At 34.9% G+C, this 22,706-nt stretch overlaps 1 protein-coding gene across 1 annotated transcript; it reads left to right on the top strand.

Moving 5' to 3' along the window:
• Positions 1–188: 188 nt before the first annotated feature.
• On the top strand, positions 189–20,876 carry LOC111155582 (chromosome unknown C4orf33 homolog). The gene is made up of 6 exons (XM_022515831.1): positions 189–308; positions 11,079–11,268; positions 14,123–14,183; positions 16,548–16,599; positions 16,753–16,952; positions 19,162–20,876. Exons 2-6 carry the CDS (start codon positions 11,088–11,090, stop codon positions 19,265–19,267), a joined length of 600 nt encoding a protein of 199 aa, XP_022371539.1. The 5' UTR covers positions 189–308; positions 11,079–11,087; the 3' UTR covers positions 19,268–20,876.
• The last annotated feature ends 1,830 nt before the right edge of the window (positions 20,877–22,706 follow it).

Here is a 22,706-nt window from a genome sequence, read left to right as displayed (position 1 = left end):
GGCGAGCCAGTGGGCAAGCTCGCTGGCTTGAGTGTTCCTGTGTTGGAGCCCGGTGTTTGTGTGTGTGTTTTTAAAGAAAATCCCGAAGATGTAAAAGTAGGTAGGGCATCTGATACATATTTTAAATGCTCCCAGGATCTCTGATACTTGGCACTTCTGGACTGGGAGAACCCGCTAGCCAAAGAGTGGGCGGAAAATAAGTAGATTTCCGCGGCTGGTGGCGGAACCCAGACTGGAGGCTTCAGAGGCCACCACCAAGACTGACCCTCCCGAAGATTTTGATTATGGGCTTGAACTCCAGCAGCTAAGTACGATCTTGCCTCTTTGGGTCTTTTAGAGGAAGGAAATAGCTGTTTAAATGTTTAACTATATCAATAAGGCATATAGTTAAAAGGCACTCCAAAGATCCTGCAAACTCACCAGTTATTTCTTTAGAATAACTTTGCTTCCTCGAAAAGAAGAAAAAAGTTACATTTTTTTTCCAGAAAAAAAATAGTCAAAACTTTATATTCGGGGGTAAATGACAATTTCCAGTATTAAAAATTGATTTTGTCTGGATTTAAGCTTTATCTTAATTCTGGGGGGAAATTTCAACACTAGCGGTGAAAATGTTAACTTGAAGCTAGCCACTAGTGTTAGTGCTTTTTAATAGATTGTGTGTTTTTATTGAAGTAGTTTCACTAAACAGGTCAAGAGGTCGCTCCATTTGGCTTTCTCTTTAACAATTTAAGTTTTCTTGTCCTGTACGCAGACTCTTACATAACGGAAGTAATGTTAGCAGAATGTATTAAGAAATTTTTTAAATGTGTCCAGCTGTGTCCAGTTAGGTATTTGAAGTCCTGAAGCTTTCTCCATACTCACTACTGAGAGAATGAGGTGGTCCCTTCCTCTAAACACTGGCTGTTACATATGGAGATATATGTAAAAATCATTTTTAAAAAAGTTTAGTTTTGTGTCAGTGAAGATTGAACTTGTTCTGGTTTTTGGTGGCCATGAAGTTAATACAAAAAATTTATTGGAAGGAGAGATTGAGTGGGCAAACTTCAACTCTTTTTTGAAGGTCAGTGTATGACTTTCTTCATGAACTCCTCACTGACCTCCCAAGGGGCTTGTGTTTTAAGTTCTCCTACATTTAAGTCTGTATATTGTCATATTGTAGTTTAATTTGGCACCAAACAGTTATAACCTTAATTCTACATTTACAGTATAAGTTGATAAAATACATTACTCTTGGTGAAAACAAAGAGAACCTTCTGGATATAAATGATGAGTGGTCTTTCCAATGTGTAAAATAAATATCTGAAGTTGGAATTTTTATCTCTGTACTTGAACTATTTGGCTTATATGGTCAAGTTCAATACAATCCCAAAACTACAGTTTTGGGATTTGAAGTTTCTTTGGGGAGCTGGTTTACAAGATTCTGCTAATTTTTGTATTTCAGTGGAGTTTATTTGAAAATATTTTTCATTCTTATTAAACAAAATTGTTATGCTTCCACTCATCCTTTAAGTATTCCCTCTAGTGTTGCTTGCTTTTAAAGGTTCCTTTGTGTCCTCTACCCACTTTCCTAGAAAGGTGTTTCCTTAATACTTCATGCTTCTTCCTTCAGTCAAAAATCATATTGTTTTGGGGGCACTTGGGTGGCTCGGTGGGTTAAAGCCTCTGCCTTCAGCTCAGGTCATGATCCCAGAAGCCTGGGATCGAGCCCCGCATCGGGCTCTCTGCTCAGCCAGGGAGCCTGCTTCCTCCTCTCTCTCTGCCTGCTTCTCTGCCTACTTGTGATCTCTGTCAAATAAATAAATAAAATCTTAAAAAAAAAAAATCATATTGTTTTGTAGTTTGTCTCCAGGCTTCAACAGAGTGCCTGGAACTTCAATAAGCGTTCAGTAAATATCTGATGAAGGAATGAATTTAAAGAATTCAGTGGATGTGCTTGGAAAGTATCTATTAGTGTAACTGAGTACAAGGATGAGAGGTGGCAGAAAAATTATTTAGTATGGGTTTAACCATGCTCTAGCCCCAATTTCATGTTTTTATGTTAGATATATTTCTTCAGTAAGAAAACTCCTGAAAATTGATAGCTTTTACTAATATTAATTTTTATAATAGACATTGAGCACCCAGTACTATGTGGAAATCATCATGAAGAATATAAAGTTAGAAATTTAAGCCAGGGTCAAAACCATATGAAACATTCTCTGATGTCATCAAATGCCATAAAAAAGAGATTTTCAAAAAGCTCTTAATAATAACATAAATAAAAAATAAATAAATAAAAATAATGAAAATAAATAAATAAAAATAAACATAATAATTATGTTTATTTTAGTGGCACCTGGGTGACTCAGTCAGTTGTGTCCAACTCTTGATTTTAGCTCAGGTCATGATCTCAGGGTCCTGGGATCAAGCCCCACATGGGGCTCTCCATTCAGCATAGAGTCTGGTTGTCCCTCTCCCTCTGCTTTCTCATTTGTGCGTGCGCGCGCTCTCTCTCTCTCTCTCATAAATAAATAAATAAATAAAATAATTATGTTTATTTTAACCAGCCAAGAGAAGCATGGCCTAGAAATTGGGAGCTCTCTTTTTAAGCTTGTCTTTTTTATTATTATAATTCTTGTATAAAAATGATATGAAATCTATTCTCAGATTTTCATGTGTACAATTTAGTAGTCTTAACTATATGCACATTGTTGTACAGCAGATCTCTAGAACTCTTCCATCTTGCCTGACTGAAACTCTATATCTCTTGAACAATAACTCCTTATTTCCCTCTCCCACCAAAAGTGATTTTTAGAAAACAAAAATAATAGTTTCGGTAAAATGAATACAAAGCTATTTTCCCCCAAAGAGATTTTTAAAAAGTGTGTTTTGAAAAAAATATATTTAGGCTGAGCCATATGAAATTGTGATTTTCTTCAATTTCATATGGTATAGTGTAATACTTTACCTGAACAATATTTGAATAATGGCTACACGCTAATGTAATATCTGCTCTTTCAGATCAGGAGAAAATTGTGATGACTTTACTTAAACATGTAGAATATGCACAGTATTCTCAGAGTAGCTGTGAAGTTCAGGTGTAGTGACTCCTTGCCGAATTAAACCCACAGATCCTATAGACATTTTGGTAACTCTCAGCAACCAAAATACAGAGTGATTCTATTACTTGGAAATACTGTAGTTCTGTAAATTATTACCTTTTCTTTAGAAGTGAGGGAATTCACAGTGCTTGGATAGACAAAATCTGACTTGTATGTGCCTCCCTGGGTGAGACTAATTGAAAAACAAAGGAGGAGTCCCTGAACACTGGGTCTCCTTCGAAGTTTCCTGGCTGAAAATGGCCAAATTCTTACTGCTGCTCAAGGTCCTCATCAAGGCAGTCAATATTTAGGTTTTGAAGAAAAACAAGCACCTGTGGTGGTCACGTACTTCAGGAACTCCTTGCCTCCTCATCCTTATCACACGCTGCTCCATATGTTATTATCCTGACCATTAAAGTTACACTTTCTTCCTCACTTTGCGCTTACACCTGATGTATTGCTAAGACCCCAATAAAAGTGGAGACAAAATTTGGCACAAGGCCTTTCTCTGCTAGGGCTTCTCGTGCCCAGACCTCTCCTTTCTCCCGTTAAGGTGTATGGAGTAATCTTTTCATTCACCATCTGAGGGTTTGCTGGTCAGACCGGACAAAGAAGTTTAAAAGTTTATCTATGACTGTTTTATGAATTTACTTACCTTTAATCCTGTGTAGAAACAATAAGTTCACACTGTCTTGGGTGAAAGAGACACTAAATGAAGGAAAATAGGTTGATAAATGCTGAAGCTACTAGGATAAGTAAGACTGAACCAACCAGAACCATGTTGTACATCTCTGGAGCACTTAACCCATATTTTATTATATCAAGGGTCAGTTAGACTATCCTGCCTTGCATCTAGTTTTATATAGGAAAAGCACTTAAGAAACTTGTAATTTTAGTGATTTGAGACAGAGAAATACTTCCTTTTTTTAAATTTTTTTTTTAAGATTTTATTTATTTATTTGAGAGTGAGAGAGAGCATGAGCCTGATGAGGGGCAGAAGGAGAGGCAGACTCTCTGCAGAGCAGGGAGCCCAATGTGGGACTCGATCCCAGGACCCTGAGATCATGACCTGGGCCAAAAGGCAGACACTTAACTGACTGACTTAACCGACAGGCATCTGAGAAATATTTTCTTTAAGCAAACCTGTATATACTTTAATAATAACAGCTTATCTTTTCTGAGTATTTACTACATATATGCTAGGCACTATGCTAAATATACACACACACACACACACACAGTGTACAGTGTGTATATAGGTATATATATATATATATGCATCTCCACTTACAAAATCCTTTTTACAGTAACTTGTTGATGATCATAGATGGAAAGTGCCTGAATTGGAATTTTAATCTAGGCATTAAAATGTCACAATCCTTAATCACTATGTATATGCCTCCCAGTAGTGTAATATCATTTACATTTAGGGTAATATTGTTTACGGCCAGTGTAATATAATTAATTTACAGTTTTGCTTATATCGCCAGTTAACCTTTAGTTACATTAAGTGAATTATTGCTGTATGTGTTCTATTGTAATCCTAATGATTTACAGTTCATTTTAAGATTGTTACAGAGTGTTTATATTACTGAATTACCCTTTCTTCTCTATCTAGAAAACCACTCAAGTTTCAGTGGAGTGATTGAGTTCAGATGTTTTCTGGTGGTCCTTTCACATTTTTCTTTCTTTCTTTTTTTTTTTTAAGTCTCCTTTTTTTCTTTATAAGGTTTTATTTATTTATTTGACAGAGATCACAAGTAGGCAGAGAGGCAGGCAGAGAGAGATGGGGGGGAAGCAGGCTCCCTGCTGAGCAGAGAGCCTCATGTGGGGCTCTCTTCAGGACCCTGATACCATAACCTGAGCTGAAGGGAGAGGCTTTAAGCCCCTGAGCCACCCAGGGTCGGGCAAAAACCCGGTAGAGTGGGTTTCAGTCCTCCAAGCCCTGGCCCCAGCCTGTGTAGGCATCTGGGCGGAGCCTAAGGCTCTCCAGTCACCTCTGCAGAAAGCAGCGAGCTGAGTGGAGCAAGGTAAAGAACTTCCCAGTCGGTGTTCTCTTCTTGTTACACGTTGTTTCCTCAGTCATTACTTGCACTTTCACCTAGTCTTGTTAGCTTTTTCACTGCTAACTTATTTTTCAGCAGCTTCTTCTGTTGGAACAGTTTACTCCCGCTTTCCGTCTCACTTCCTCATTTCTCCATTTTTTTTGTAAGGTAGGGGTGCAGGTGGAAGCAGAATGCAAACTGAAAAATAATTATTGTAGAAAACTAAATATCTCGTGAATAGAGCAATTTGGAAATTTTCCTTGTAAAACGTTGTGTTGAGAAAACATCTTTTCCATAACTTCCTAATTTTAACCTTTGTGGAATGTTTTTCGTCTCCTAGGCACTTAGTGCTCTGCAGTTCTTTCTCATTTCTCTTCCTTTATTTCCTTCTATAAGGCCTTTCCATAGTACAGACAAGTATGAAAATAATTTAAAAATTGTGACTTTTTTTGATGAAAGAGTAATTTGGAGAGTAGAGGTTAAAATGTGGAAAAACACAAATTAGCAATAAACATTCTTTTAAGAAAGTCTGAACAACCAACATCAAAATTGTGTAATAGGCTGGTGATCACTTTGAATGAATATATTCCTTCAATAATATTACCAGTATTCATTCTGACATTTCAGTTATGTTCAGCTTGTATAATATAGAGAAGAGGTATATTGCATACTCTGAGAGATCCAGCCATAAAATGGACTTTACAAAAATATATTTAAATTATTCATTCATTCACTTATTTTTTTTTTAAAGATTTTATTCATTTATTTGACAGACAGAAATCACAAGTAGGCAGAGAGGCAGGCAGAGAGAGAGGAAGGGAAGCAGGCTCCCCGCTGAACAGAGAGCCAGACGTGGGGCTCGATCCCAGGACTCCGGGATCATGACCTGGGCCAAAGGCAGAGGCTTAACCCACCAAGCCACCCAGGCGCCCCTATTCATTTATTTTTTAATAGTGTCTATCATAGTATAAAATCCAGGTAGTTTTGTTTTTAGTAACAACAGTTGAAAGTAAACCTCCCTTGCTCTGTTGTCTCAAGTAGATAATTCTCTCAAGAGAGGTAACCACTGCCATCACTGGTTTCTTGTATATGCTTCCTGAGATAGTGTATACTTTCATAAGCATAGATGCAAATAGTCTTCTTTTTTAATAAAATAAATTCATACTTTTTGCACCTTGCTGTTTTCACTTAATATATTTTAGATATATATAGAGAGCTGCTCCACTCTTTTTTAGCAGGTACATAGTAATTCATTCCATGATATAGCATAAATAACCTTACCATTCCTCTGCTGATGGGTATTTAAATTGCTTATGATATTTTGTTATTGTAGACAATGTCACAGTGAATATCTTTATACTTATGTCATTTTGAATATGTGCACGTGTAATAACTCCTAGAACTAGAATTATTGAATCAAAGAATATTTGCATATTTTTGTTTTGAAAGATTTTGAGGGATTGCTCCTCCCAGAAGCTGTACCAGTTATGTCCCAACAATAATTATGTGATTGTTTCTTAGTCCTCATATCACAGCATGTTCTCAAGCTTTCCAGTTGGTGAAAATAGTAATTTATTGTTGTTTTAATTTGCATTTCTATCATAAGTGAGGTTGAAAATTTTGCATTTATTTTCTGTGAACTGTTTTTTCCCATTTTTCCACTGGGATATTGATCTTTTTCCTTATTGATTTCTAGGAGCCCTTTAAACATTAAAGAAGTTACTCATTTGTCTGAAATACATGTTGCAGATATTTTTTCCCGAAACTGTCTTTTGATTTTGTAATGGTGTGCTTTTCTTTTGGTGGGTGTAAGCAGACTTCTGCTTTCAGTTTTGTTATTTTTATGCAGCCAAATGTATCACTCTTTTCTTTTATGTCTTTTGGGTTTGGGGTTGTATTTTAAAAGACTTTTCTACTCTAAGATCATCTTTAAAAATTCATTTTTTTCTTTTTAAATTTGGTTTTTATTTGTAAATCTTGGACTCATTTAAAACTTAGTTTGGTATATAGATCCAACCTTATTAAATTGGACTACAAAATGAACCGATTAATAGACCTAGCTGGTTTAGCTACATGAGACTTGGTTGGTTAGCTACATGAGAATCATCTCTAACTCTCCATAGGCTTATGCTTAATTTCCCTAGCACCTGGTATGGTACTCAAAAGAAGTGAGTAGTTAATAAACTTTTGATAAACTAAACTGAAAGGAAGTTTCTAGATATATCACCTTAGTTATTTATAGTTGTTTGGTTGAAAGAGAGTGATACCACCAACACAGCTGATTTCTTAGAATCATGAGATTTTGGATCCAGAGACTAAGATGATTATTCACTTGACAAATAAATAATGAGTTCCTATTACTTACAGGCATTCTAGTTAGGAATGAGGAGACAATAAACAAATATGTCATGTGGTGTAATGCTGTGAATCAAAACAGAGCAATGTACAGGCAGTAGAGAATGACAGGAAGTAGAGCAGGGGGTGCACACTAGCACAGGTCACAAAGGACATTTACAGTAGAATTGTCTTTACTTCATATCAGCACATGTGCAGACAAAAAAATTGAGAGGTCATGAGAATTAAGCTTCAGGAGACAGTTCTCAGTATCCCTGGGAAGTTGAAAGGAGAATCAGTTGTTTCTGTCTAGGTCCAGGTTCTCTTTAGATTACATTATAAACTAGTGGGCAGGACTATACTTTTTAGGTTATATTTATTATAAATATTATGCACACTTGGATTAACATAATTGTTCTTTAAGCAAATTAACAAATTTGTCATTCTAATAGGAAACTAAAACCATTTTATGCAATTAAAGCCAAAATTACATTCTGCCCTTGGGCATGTCAGCCATGGCACTCCTCCATGCTGATGGAAGTCTGGTCAATATTTCTTACAGTAATTTTAAACACTACTCAAAAAAATCAGGGAAAAGGGCCAGTAGAAAGTCTTGAGGTATCACTACCTTATACTCTCAACCAGAGTAGCTATGCTTTTATATTTAATTTCTTCTTAACTTTCAGTTAGGATTACATTTTGAATTAATTTGAAGCTATAAAATACACCTCACTCTGACCACATGTGTGCATGGAAATGACAGGCCATTTTTAGGATCCAATCACTGGATGTGCTTTAATTCCATGTGGACGTAGAGATGATTGCCTTGAAGAGCCAGAAGTTGGAAATTCCCTAGTGGAAACCCTACTGATTAAGATAGGGATCCTTTTAATGTGTACAGTATTTTTGTAGATATGGTGGTTCTGTGGAGAATGAGTGAATCTGTCAAAACTTCCTAGTTGCTAAATTATATTTTGCCAGGATTGTCAAGCTCCAAGTTAGGAGAATAACATTTTCTCTGAGCATATTGGTATAAGAATCAGATTTAATCAGCTTTTCTAACATCTTGATTTATTCTTATTTCTTCCTGTATGCTTCAAGATGATACTTACTAGTTTCAAAATTTGGGATAGAAGTTTAACCATTTATGTATGAAGAATGTGCTTTGATATTTAAACTAAAGAAAATCAGTTTATAGCAGCAATGGCCATGGTCGCCAAACTGTGGAAAGAACCAAGATGCCCTTCTACGGACGAATGGATAAGGAAGATGTGGTCCATATACACTATGGAGTATTATTCCTCATCAGAAAGGATGAATACCCAACTTTTGTAGCAACATGGATGGGACTGGAAGAGATTATTCTGAGTGAAATAAGTCAAGCAGAGAGAGTCAATTATCATATGGTTTCACTTATTTGCGGAGCATGACAAATAACATGGAGGACATGGGGAGATGGAGAGGAGAAGGGAGTTGAGGGAAATTGGAAGAGGAGGTGAACCATGAGAGACTATGGACTCTGAAAAACAACCTGGGGGTTTTGAAGGGGCAGGGGGTGAGAGGTTGGGGGAGCCAGGTGGGTGGTGGGTATTAAGGAGGGCACGTATTGCATGGAGCACTGGGTGTGGTGCAAAAAACAATGAACGCTGTTACGCTGAAAAGAAAATTTTTTTTTTTTTTAAGATTTTTTATTTATTTATTTGACAGACAGAGATTACAAGTAGGCAGAGAGGCAGGCAGAGAGAGAGGAGGAAGCAGGCTTCCCGCTGAGCAGAGAGCCCGATGTGGGGCTCGATCCCAGGACTCTGAGATCATGACCTGAGCCGAAGGCAGAGGCTTTAACCCACTGAGCCACCCAGGCGCCCCGAAAAGAAAATTTTTTAAAAACTGTTGGTTAAAAAAAAAAAAGAAAATCATTTTATTATTGAGGTTTTTATTCCATATAAATCAGTACTAAATTCTACAAAAATCAGAATCAATTTATACAATCCTATCACTCACTGAGCTTACTTTAATAATAAAGAATATAAATTACTAAACATATCCTCTTCTCAAATACTATTAGTTGCAAATGGGTTGTAATACCAGAATTATTTAAAAATTTTTGAGGTTATCAATTAAAATTTGTTAACATGTAGTAAAAATTAGGAAGAGCTATATACTTTAGAAAAAGGTTTTCAAAGATCTTGGATTCCTGTGTGCGACAGAGCTTATATATTTGGATCTCCCAATGATTGGTACCTAGTAGATTCTATTCATTGAAATAAATTTTTCCAAAACTTAACTTATTTGCAGTAAAAATAACATATGAAGCAAGGAAATGCATTCAAAGACTTCAGATAAGGGAAATTTAAGTCTGAAAATAGCATTGTTACTAATCAAGATTATCTTCTGAACAAGACATAAGGACCTCATATGATTTGGGGACTTTACCACTCTTAAAAGGAGGTTTGCATCTCCTTGCAGAGTCCTGAAATGTCTTCAGCTGGGAAAACATGACTACATTGATTCAGTTTCATGGTTTGCCAACCAGGTGACCTTGGACAAATCTGTTTCTTCATTTGTAATGAGGATAAAAACGGTTCCTCTGCAAGTTTGTTGTGAAATTAAGTGAGATAATGTTTATAGAATTCCTGATACATAGTGTTTAATAAAAAATGTAATTTTATTACTAGAATGCTATGGATGTCTAGTTAATCCTTAGAAAAAAAGCAAAAATGCAAATACTGCTTGTATCAAATGTATTTAGTCTATTTCAAAGTTTAAATGATAAATTCCATTCCCATTTTTTAATTGGGAGATAAAGGATTAACCAAACGTGGTCATTTAATATGTGAATTTTCAACAATTGAAGTAGCTAAGAAAATATGTACCCTGAGACCAAGGAAGACAATATTAAACTCTATTAACTTTGAAATGGTTGGAGTACCTCCTGCCCTGCAACTCCCACCCTAAAAAGAAAGGGTTTTAGCCAAAGAAACAAGTGTTAGCAGAAGTGCTTCTGATGACTTATAGAGTTATTTTTTTAATCAGATCGAATTTTATTAGAAAGATCTTGATTCCCAAGGGATCCAATAATTCAGACACCTGCACATTTTAGAATAAAAGACAAATGATGACATAGAAACTCATAATGCTTATAGCTATTAAGTATATGAAGTGTCATTGGTGGACTTAATTACAGTTTTTAAAGACAAAGCATGAGAGATTGTGAACTGAGAAACAAACAGGGTTTTGGAGGGGAAAAGGGTGGGCGGTTGGGTGAGCCTGGTGGTGGGTATTAAGGAGGGCACATATTGCATGGGGCACTGAGTGTGATGCATAAATAATGAATCTTGGAACATTGAAAAAATAAAATGATTTTGATATACTCTTTACAAGGTAACTTGAGCTGGATCTAGACTTAGTTCTAAAGCTTTTAGGATCCAAAAACCTATTTTACAACAGAACTCCTGTCCATGGTTTGCCATAACACAAATGGCCTTTTGACTCTCAGAACTATGTTCTTGTCACTCTGCTGCCTTCCTACCTGCTATTTGGCATTGAAATTTTCATTTCCAACTAAAGGAAACATTTATAAATTGTTAAAGAGTTCGTTTTATTTTTTTTTTTCCTTTAGAGTCTTTAGATGGATTTTAAAATTCAGTACACTTGGGATGGTTTTCCCGTGAAGCATGAGCCAGTGTTTGTTAAGCTGAATCCAGGTGATGGAGGAGTGATGATGGAAGTTAGTGCTCCATTTTTCAATGATCCTCCAGCCCCACTTGGAGAACCAGGAAAACCTTACAATGAACTGTGGAATTATGAAGGTAAGTGGAAGTTCTGTATTTTACTGCAAACATAAATCTCTTTATATTAACCTCTCCTAGAACTATTATTTTATCTTACTGTAAGGAGGTGAGTGCTCTTACGAGCAGCTGACATGTGCAGTTTCTTCCGTTCTCTACCAATCTCTCATTCTTTTTCACCATCACTTATGTGACTTAAGCTATGTAACTAGAACAGTGAAAAATGGCAATTACAAATCCAGATTTTTAAATTGCTGCCATATTTCTTTCATTTACTTCTGATACCTATTTTAAGGAGAGTTCAGCATTTCTGTTTTGTCCTTAAGTATCTTCGAATTGCTACTTTAACCTTATAAACCTTCTCTGTGGAAGTTTGGGGATGTTTTACTTATTATAGAAATACTGTCAGCCTTAATATGAAATGTAGTTTTTATTTTATACTGGCAATTAATCTCACATGTCAAATGAAGGCTAAAGGACATGCCATAAAATTACACTGTGCCAGATTTGCTCTATGATCCCCTTCTAATGTATTGTAATTAAGCCACCAATCTTATCTTTCTGAAATACTCTTTATTATTCCACTCCTCAGATTGCAAACCATAACTATCCCTGAGATAAAATTCAAACCCTTCCTTTAAGCTTTCAGAATACTCATAAATTGGGCTATCCTATTCAATCAAAAGCTCTTTTTTAATATAACAATGTTACATTAGTTTCAGGTTTACAACGTAGTGATTTGACAAGTCTTTACATTATGCTACGCTCACCACAAGTGTAGCTACCATCAGTCTCCATAGCACTGTTACAGTACCACTGTCTATATTCCCTATGCTGTGACTTTTATCCCTGTGACTTATTCATTCTTTGACTAGAAGACTGTATCTCCCACTCTCCTTCATCCGTGTTGCCCATCCCCTTACCCTCTGAACCCCTCACTCTCCCCACCCCTGGCAGCCCTCAGTTTGTTCTCTGTATTTATGGGTTTATTTCTACCTTTTGTTTACTCATTTGTTTTGTTTTCTAGATTCAATATGTAAGTGGAATCATATGTCAACCAAAAACTTGACTTCTGAAAGGCTAATGGTCTTACTATCCATGCATATTCTCACCCATGTACCTTTTCTCATTCTATTCCCCATCCCCTGCCTCTCATGCACTTAGTTCAAGGTCTAATATAGGTTTCATTTCTTTAAAGAAACCTTTGATGTTTCCTGTAGACCATACTAATATCTGTATAGCATGTATTTGTCAGTGTTAATTTTTATCATATGTAAAACATGTTATGTTTTACTGATACAGAACTTGTATATACCAGCTACCTGCTGGTATAGACACTAATGTGACTTATCTACTAGAGGTACCACAGACACCAAACTCAAGAAGTCCTAAACTCAACTCATCCAGTTCTTTCATAAACTTGCTTATTTCCCCAGTTGCCCAAACACTATAATACATCAGTTTACTACATATAGAAATTTGAGAGCTTTCCAAGATAACCTTTTCTCTCACTCTCCATATTTGGATTTATTTATGAGTCTTACCAGCTTCACCTCCTTAACGTTTCTCTGATTTAGTTAGTACCTTTTCTTCATTCACACTCTCCGTACCATAGGTTAGCCTTTGTGATCTTTTACTTGGGCTAGTCAAAGCACCCTTTATAGTCTTTTTACCCTTAGATCCATCCTTCAGTTAGAAGCCAGAGTGATCGATCTAAAATGAAAATTCAAACTCATAATTCAGGTCCTTGCAAACCTTCTCAGGCTCCCTGTCCTCTCAGGATAGTTTCACCCTTCTTATTATGATCTTTATATAAGATTTTTCATGATCTAACCCCTTATTCTCTTTGCAGCATTCCTTCTCTATGCATTAAAATGTTTGCCTAGGAAGACTGAACTGCTTGTAGTTCTTTAAGGGATGATATTTCCTAATCATGTACATTTGATTGCACTTTTCTTTCACCCTGGAATGTCCTTTCCATCATTCTTCTTCCCCCAATTCCAACTCATCTTTCTAGGTGGAGCTTAGATAGCACCCTCTCCAGGAATCCTTCCCTAAACCACTTTTTTGAGCCAAGTGTCTGGTTTTTTTTGGTGTGTGTGTGTAGCAGCAATCCATACCTCCTTCCCTCTTGGTATTTTTATGAAGAGTATCCACTTGGTGGGCACCTCGGTGGCTCAGTGGGTTAAATGTCTGCTTTTGGGTCAGGTCATGATCCTAGGGTCCTGGAATTGAGTCCTGCATCGGGCTCCCTGCTCTGTGGGGAGTCTGCTTCTCCCTCTCCCCCTGCCCCACTCCTGCTTTCTCTTGCTATCTCTCTCTCTCTCTCAAATAAAAAAATAAAATCTTAAAAAAAAATATTCAACTGTATATTTGATTGTAATGACTGCATTATATTCTATTGCATGGAATATATGAATTCCATAATTTATTTAACAGCTCTCCTGTGTAATAGTTTTATTTATATCATAGGAAATAACCATGTAGATCATTCTCTATTTTTGAGCAATACTTAGATGAATAGCATTATACTTACTTTTCCCAGTTCTCTGATTATTTCTTAAGATTAAATCCTAGAAGAAGATAACTGGTTCAAAGTCTGTAATAACATTCGTTTCTTTAAGAACCTCACCCAACACTAGGCTTTATTAATATTTTTAATCTTAGGACAATCTGATATGGGAAAAATTGGTGATTTATTTTCTATGTATTTCTTCTTCCAGGCAATGTGTATTTATTTGCTTTTCCCCTTTTCTTACGAGATAGAATTATAGTTAAAAATAATGAGTTAATTCATTTTATACTCTAAAAAAATAATTTCTTACTGAAGTAAAATTAAATTTCTTGGTATGTCTTCTCTCTCTGTTTTCAAAAGTTGTGGAAGCATTTTTCTTGAATGACATAACTGAACAGTATTTAGAAGTTGAACTTTGTCCGTAAGTATAAAATTTTTTTCTAACTCACAGCTACATAATTTGAATATAGTTAATTTCTAGTTATAAATTATATGGTTCATGGTAAAAGCTCAACCAAAAGGAAGAATGCTAATCTGAATTATATATACTTCTTTATTCTCAAGTAAAACATATTTTATAAATGCTTGAAAATATTACATTGATATTGTTTTCAATTCACTAATGTAGTTGGTTTTCTAATAAGTTGAAAGTCTTTTTGTAAAATAAAAAATCATTATAAATAACAGAAACTGTCTCTCATTACTTATTATGAAATTTACATCATTATGAATTACCTATTCAGAAATAAAGGGAAATATAAATACAATGAATTGAACTAGTTTCTTTTAGGGAATTTTTTTAAATAACTGGATTAAACTTAAATTTTATGTGTTGCATAATTATATAATTATGTATTCTTTCCTTTATTCATCATTCATTTATTGAGTGTATACTACATCACTTTGTCTTCAGTGCCAGGGATAAAAATTAAATGACACATAGTTTTTTTAGACTTATTAAAAATATTAATCTTGGACTCTTTTGTTCAAATTTAACCAGTCATTTGGGAACCTGTTTAGTTTATTTACTTTACTCTTTTCCCTGCATATGTGAAAAAGTAAATTTATGCCTACCTGTTATCTACATGATAACAAATTCTAAATTAGTAAAATATTTAGTAATGAAATATTTCTTTGTGTTGCCACTTTTCATTTTAAATGACCTTTAAATACCTCTCAGTATCTAATATTCGGTAGCCTCTTTCCCTTTGTAGGGTGGGCAGAGTCCCAAACAGTTGATTTAAATATTTTAGGTATCATTTTCTTTTCCCTTAGTTTGACTTTTGCTAATTCTAATGTGGAAAGCATAGCTGTTCACAATTATATTTTTGAGAATAATCATATATCTTTGTCACCTTTTAACTAACATGCCAGAATCTTTTATTGAAAAATATGACTTAACTGTCTTGTGAGGTAAGAAAACTTCAACTGCTGTGTGATTATTTTCATCAAACAGGTGAAAAATCTAAGGCAAATAGGTTTATTACTTGTCTAGAAAGCGGTTAAGAACTTGAATATGTTAGAATTCTAGTTTTATCCTTAGTTTTAATTTCATTAGATGATAATATCAGTTTATTTTCAAAGTGAAAATGGATGAATAGGATAATTAGATTCTCTTTTGTTTTAAAATTATGTGATAAACATGTATAAAATTAATAATTTAAAAATATATTTTTAAGTTACATTATTAATAAGTTTAAAAATCTGTAGAGTAATGTGGTTTCATATATTACAGGACAGTTATTAATCAATTATTATGGTTTTGCTTCTGACAATGAACAACTGTGATAGTTAATTAACCTCTGGGAAAGCAACATGAAGAATATTGTTGTTTTGATTTGCAAGGACTTTTATCCCTCCTAGGATATTCTTAAAGTTGCATAATAATAATAAAAATAAGCAGAGAACTTTTAAATGAAAAATGATACTTGTCTTCTGTTAGAATAGTTTACTGAAGGGAAGTCCTCCCTGAAAAGATCACAACAGAGCATCTGAGTAGAAATGTTCAGTCTTTTCCACTGACAGTAAATTTCCTTCATATAATTACTTAAAATCCTTTGATTCTAACTGACCTGATTAATCCCAATTATACTCTCTTAATAGAATTTCACATGAGGTTATATTTTGTTTATCTTGAAAATGTGTCACCAGTGTCTGAAACTAATGGTAAAAAGCAGGAAAATACAAGAGGCAGGCAGGTTGAGGACAGTTGTGCAAGAGAATAGATACAAATTAAAATCTTCAGCTTGTTGACTTGTAGTAGACAATCTATGTTTTTATTTTCTATCTTCCTAATGAGCTTCAGATAGTTTTGTTTGTTTGTTTGTTTGTTTGTTTGTTTTTCACGGAAGTAACCTTTAGTAAAGTTATTGGATTCAGACTTTGAAGTTGGTGCCAGCTTCTCCTAGGGTACTTTAGTTTCTGAAATGGGCTTTATTATGAGTACCAGATACTATGGTATCCCCCACCCCTTTTTCATATTTTGTACCATCTAACCAGTTGAAGTATTTTTTTATATAAATTCTTATTTACAGAATATAAAAAGCAGTCTGGACATGTGTAGCTTTATGCATTTCACTGCAGTTGTCTGAAAAATGATAAACTCAAAGATGGTATTTCTAAGTAACTGAGCACACTGGTCCTCCATTTAATTATCCAGTATTCATATTGCATCTTTTAATTATTTGGAAACTGAGTTATAAGCACATATTGCAGATATGAAGGAAAGTAAAGAAGGTAACATTTGTTTCTTTCAAACACTCATGACAAATTTTAATTTTGACAGTCATGGACAACATTTGGTGCTCTTACTCTCTGGAAGAAGAAATGTCTGGAAAGTAAGTAAATAAAAATATTAGAAAAAATCCTTAAATGTAATCTTTAAGATACATATGTTATATGTAAAAGATATATAAGATATATATCTTAAATAGAATGTTTAAAGTCTAAATCTGAATTTACCTTATGTGTTTCACATGTTGTTTCTGTAGCAAGAACTTGCTCTGTCATACAAAGTGTCTAGAGGAGAGACAAAATGGGAAGGCAGAGCTTATCTTCCTTGGAGTTATTTTCCACCAAATGTGACAAAATTCAATTCATTTGCAATTCATGGATCAACAGATAAAAGAAACTATGAAGCTCTTTACCCGATACCTCAATGTGAACTGCAACAAGGACAAAAACCTGATTTGTAAGTAGAAATTAAATGAAGATAGGTTCCAACTCTGAGTTTTTGGTAAACTAATTATGGGTAGAACAGTAGTAACATTTTTCACTCCAAGAAAACATATGTGTTCAAATATCTAGTAGAGTCATATGTTCCCTGATAGTCCTCAGTAAATACTTGACAGACTGACTTTGGACAGATATAGTCTCTCTCACTGCTGTCAGTAGAGCACTTATATTTCCATAGTGGTATGAGAAAAGTTTTGCTTAGTGAGTATTTCAACAGCAAGTATCAAAATATTGTTGCAAATTGATTTATGATTCCTTTCAGAGCTAAATGGCCAGAGACATCTGTGTTCTGGTATGAGTAAAGGGTTAAGAAAGCCTTTCTTGCTGTTTGAGAATGTGACCTTCAGTTAACTTTCTAGCTTACTTCCTCTGGTAACCTCATAAAGATAAAAATGTCAACTGTATTTCTAGGCAATTTTGCCTGTCATAATAATGGCCCTTAATTGGTAAATTGGTTCTGATCTGAGAGGAATTATGAATAAACTCTGAATACCTGATAGGGGCAGCATGTCTTTGGGATTTCCCTTTAGAAGTCTTGTTTCCCATGGGGATGCTAGAAACTTTAATAGTGGAGTTGTTATCACAAGAGATATTGGCTCCTGTGGCACAGCAGGCATGTGGGCTAAGGTATCTCCTATACTTCCTCAGTTTGAGTCTTAGCTCTTTGCACCTGAAGCTGTCACTTAAGGAGAATGTAGCTCCTGGCCAGCTTTCTAAGTGCTTCGTGGACTGCTGTAAACACAGTAAAGGCAAATGCTGTCCTGGGGAAAGCTGAGATTCCTGCTCTTTATCTCTCTGGGTGTGCTTGGTGGCCAGTCTGGTGAGTTTGCCTGTTTACAAGAGCCTAACAGAGATATCCTGGTGAGCTTTGCACCATGGTAGACTGACTTTCCTGCCTTTTTACCTTTAGAAAGTGCTATACTATCCTTCTCCCTGTTAGCTTTCTCCTTCCTGAAATGCTCTTATTTCACTCACTTTGCCTTTATCTTTTCTAGTCTGTTCCTTTATTCTGCTTGAAACACATTTCCCTTTGCTTTTGTCCCCAGTCCTAACCCTTTTTCTTACTCTTCCCTTATTGCTTTTCTCTTCTTGCTACCTCTTATCCATCTCTGTTGTTTTCCTAATCTCTTTTATTGTTTTAATTTTTTAAAAATTGAAGTATAGTTGATACACAATGTTACACTAGTTTCAGGTGTACAAAATAACGATTCAACAAATCTATATACTATGCTATGTTCACAACTGTAGCTACCATCAGTCTCTGTACAATGAATGCTGTTATAATACCATTGAGTATATTCCCTAGGCTGTACTTTTTATCCCTGTGACTTATTCATTTCATAACTGGAGGTTTCCTTAACTTCTTAATTCTGGATTGATAGTGTGACTCTAAGCCAGGTTCAGCCTGGTTCAGCCTGGTCAGGGGAGCAGAATGGACAGGAATCCAGATGCAACTTAGGATCCTAAAAACAAGATAGCTTGTTTCTCTGGTTCTTCACTAGCTAATGCCTTCCTGTATTCAGGCTTCTCATTTATAAGTTATTGGAGACTTACCCTAGATGAAAGTATGAGTATACCATTGTTCAAGGTAGAGTCAAGGTAGAGTCTGCTGTGCAGAATGATTTCCTGCACAGCTGAGACCCACTGTAACATTTAGTTAAGCCTTTGTCTCTTCATTAAGCCACAATACTTAAATGGTTTTCCTAGAAAGAAAATAAGTAGGATTAAATCCTTTTTACATTCACCTCTCTTGCTTTGGCAAAGAGTCTATCCTTTAAGTTACAGAGCTGAAACTTTAAAATGATTTTCTATATGGCATATAAAGTGTATCAAAATCTGAATGTAAAAACATCTCTAAGAGTATAGTATTTGTTTAAGGCTAGATAGAATCAGTCAGGTTTTGAGGGTTGATTTTTAGTTCTTCCCTCAGCTGTGAGGGAGCTTTTCTAGAATTAAGAGGAGAGTGTTTTGAAATGTGGGTGAATTTCAGAGCTGAATGTTTGATGGCAAGAGTGAGAAAGTTTTACACATAGAATTCCTCTTACCTTTGGTATTTTTATAATGTTGTTCTGTCACAAATGTGACAAATAAATAGCCCTTCAGGATAACTATTTTGCAAATGCATAATTCATTTCAGTTCCCACTTTCTTTTTCTTTGTGTTTAGTCATCGTCTGGAATACTTCAAGCCTTTCAGTTTTAATACACTGCTTGGAGAAGAATGGAAACAACCAGAATCAGAGCTGTGGTTAATAGAGAAACCTGATGTATAGGAGTATAGTAGATGACCATATCAATCATTTCTTCTCTGTATCTTTTAAGGTAAACCAACAATATGTATAATTTTTTTAATCATGATACCACCAGTATACTTCAAGAAAAACGATTTTCATAGAGATCAGTGAAAATAGAGTTTCTTTGTAGCAAGTTGTATATGAATTAACAAGAAAATAGAAAGTTTGTAGATGACTTTATCTAGAAAGTGAAAATGTTTCTCAGAGTCATTCAGTCTAGGAGCCATCATGTTCTATCTGCTTTGCATTTCCATCACCCCAGATATCCCTGACTATCAACCAACACTGTTATTTCTCTTCCTACCTCCCTAAACCTCAGCCAGCCTGACACTGGAACATCTTACTTGTGCATTTTTTAAAAGTTCTATGTAGCGTACAGTAATTCTTTACTTGGAAGCTTCTGTGCATTCTTGAAGTAGGTTGAAAACAATGACCTATTTCAGATAAGCAGGACATCCACATCTGTTAAAGCATCATTAAGATACATATGTATGTAACCAGCTGTTTTTCATGTCTTGAGACTATTTTTAGTCTGAAGAAGGAAATGGAATGATAGTCTTAAATTTGGGCAGCAGGTTCTACTTTCATTTACAAACAGATGACATTTTCTTAATGCTGTTAAACCAGATGCCAAAATATCTTCACTTTATTTTATAAACATCAAACACTCCTGGTCTAGAATTTTTCAAATTTTGTGTTGTGATATAGTTCAGTGTTTAAAGCCATCTAGTATATCATCTATGAATTTCTCCACCAAACCTGGTCCTTCACTAGCATTCTTAACTCAGAGATTAGCAGTCTTTCAGGAGAACTTTTTTTAAAAGAACTTTTATTACTTGTACAGAATACCTAGTTGTCTACTCAACAAGATAATTTATCCTCTTGTTTTTTACTAACAGAACCTGAATTTTTAGGGTCACTGCACAAAAACATTTTTCCAGATTCCTTTGTAGATAGAAATGATATGATAAAACAGTTCAGGTTAATGAGATGTGAGTATGCAGTGTTAGGTGGAACTTCAAGAAAAGATGTTTTAAAGATGGAAGATTCAGCTGCCATACATGTTTTACCTTTTGTCCTTTGCCCTCCCCTTACTTTTTCCAGCATTGCATAATTCAAACCTGAGGTAACACACTAGCTATATTGTATCAATGAGGAGACAGTCCAGGTTCCCCTGAGCAGTAAGGCAAAGGGCCTATGTTCTAAACAGTACAATAGAGTAATGTATCATATCTGGAGTGCCTACCATATCTGGATTTCTTTACATAGGAGAAAATAAGCTGCCTAATTTGCTATTCCAAATTGATCTATAGATTCAATACAATCCCAGTTAAAAATCACAGGCGGCTTTTTGGGGAGTATAAATTGACAAACTGACTCCAATTTTATATGGAAAGGCAGGGGACCTCAAAATAGCCAAAACAATTTTGAAAAAGAACAAAGTTGGAGGACTTATACAATCTGACTTCCAAACTTACTACTAAGCTTCAATAATAAAGACGGTGTAACCTTGGCATAGATTTAGACAAATACATCAATGTAACGGAATAGAGAAACCAGAAAGAGAACTATATGCAGTTCTTTTGATTTTTGACAAAGGTGCCAATGTATTTAAAAAGGAAAATGATAATCTTTTCAACAAATGGTATTGAATAACTGTAAAAATCGTGAAAACAAAAATGAAACCTTGACCTCTACTTAATAGCCTACAGAAAAATTAATGTAACTGACGAAGTGAAAAAGTTCTAGGAGAAAATCTTTATAATCAGGGTAGAGAAACATTTTTTTTTTCCAAATAGGACATGAAAGGCACTAACAAAGAGAAAAAGATTAGACTTCATCAAAATCAAAACTTTCTGTTGATCAAAAGCTTCCATTAAGAAAATGAAAAAACAAGTCACAGATTGGAATAAAGTGTTCAAAATATCCATATCGGACAAAGAATATTTATCCAGAATATATGGAGAATATAAACCAGTAATATAAGGAGAAGCCAGTTAGGGACACTTTGCAAAAAAAATATACAAAAGGCCAATAAGTATATAGAAAGTCAACATCACTTATTTTCAAGGAAATGCAAATTAAAGCCACAACAAGATACCACTAACTGACTAAAATTACATAACATACACATTGGTTAAATGGTTAAAACTGAAAAAGATTGATAATATCAAGCAATAATGGGAATGTAGGGTACCTAGAACTTTCATACCATATGGATAGGAATGAAATATATGGTACAGCCACTTTGGAAAACTGAAAATTTCTTACACACACACCTACTCTATGTTTCAGCAGTTTCATTCTTAGATATACACTCAAGAGAAACGAAAGTTTATGGCAGTTTTATTCATGGCACAAAACTATAAACAACCAAGTTTCTATCCACAGGAGAATGGATAGACAAACTGCAATATAGTTAGACAGTGGAACACTACTTATGAAAACAAATGGACTACTGGTACATGCCATAACCTACATGAGTCTCGAAAACATAACGTTGAGCAAAATGAACCAGATACAACATTCTGTGTAATTATTTATATGAAGGCCAATAATAGGCCAAACTAGGCTGCAGTGGTACATCTCAGAACAGTGATTGCTCTGGTTGAGGGCAGGGGATTCAAACTAGGAAAAAGGGACATGAGGGAATTTGGGGCGGTGGGTAGTTGTAATATTTTGTATCTTGATCTGGCTGACCGTTGCATAGCTGTATACATTTGTGAACCTTCCCCAAGCTATATATTTAAGATTTGTGTAATTATACCTTAATAAAATATTGTTATAAAATAAGCTGTAAATTAAATGGAGTTAACTTCTGTATATTGTTCCATTGAATAATCATTAGTGCTAGCTAAATGTGGCTTATTAACCAATTTTTTTCATTTATTAAGCATGTTTTCTATCTGAAAAGAGAGCTGATATAAGGTAAATACTGACTTACAAAACGCCATAAGTGTCTTCATAACTACATACCATGGTATCAGTATTAGGCATCCTAGAGGAATTCAGAAAATAATTTAAAAATTGACAATAGCAACTAACTCATATGGCAATAATATGCTGGTTTTGGATAGGAAAGTCATATTTAAAATAATCTACAGTGACTTACTAGTAAAATACCTGAAGATATTTTATAAATATATATAAAACTATCCACAAAAAGAGATATTTAGTGTGTCCTAAGTTGAGAAGTGAATCAATCATTCTGAATCACAGGTTCAGATATAAAGCAAATTGTTAGTTCTTCTTTAAATGTTTGGTAGAATTCCCTGGGAAGATGTCTGGCCCTGGGCTTTTGTTTGTTTGGAGATTTTTGATGACTGTTTCCATCTCCTTACTGGTTATGGGTCTGTTCAGACTTTCTATTTCTTCCTGGTTCAGTTGTGGTAGTTTATATGTCTCTAGGAATGCATCC

Source organism: Enhydra lutris, unplaced genomic scaffold (genome assembly GCF_002288905.1).
Source record: "Enhydra lutris kenyoni isolate GAN:26980312 unplaced genomic scaffold, ASM228890v2 scaffoldscaffold3, whole genome shotgun sequence".
NCBI lineage: Eukaryota > Metazoa > Chordata > Mammalia > Carnivora > Mustelidae > Enhydra > Enhydra lutris.
Note: the sequence above shows the minus strand (reverse complement) of the source record. Positions and strands in the feature narration are given on the sequence as shown.

Excerpts from the sequence above, each read along its gene's own strand:
- LOC111155582 (XM_022515831.1), top strand. The coding sequence starts at position 11,088 with ATGGATTTTAAAATTCAGTACACTTGGGATGGTTTTCCCGTGAAGCAT. Across the intron at positions 16,600-16,752 it reads GAAGAAGAAATGTCTGGAAA|CAAGAACTTGCTCTGTCATA; the intron begins GTAAGTAAATAA and ends TTGTTTCTGTAG. Across the intron at positions 16,953-19,161 it reads CAAGGACAAAAACCTGATTT|TCATCGTCTGGAATACTTCA; the intron begins GTAAGTAGAAAT and ends CTTTGTGTTTAG.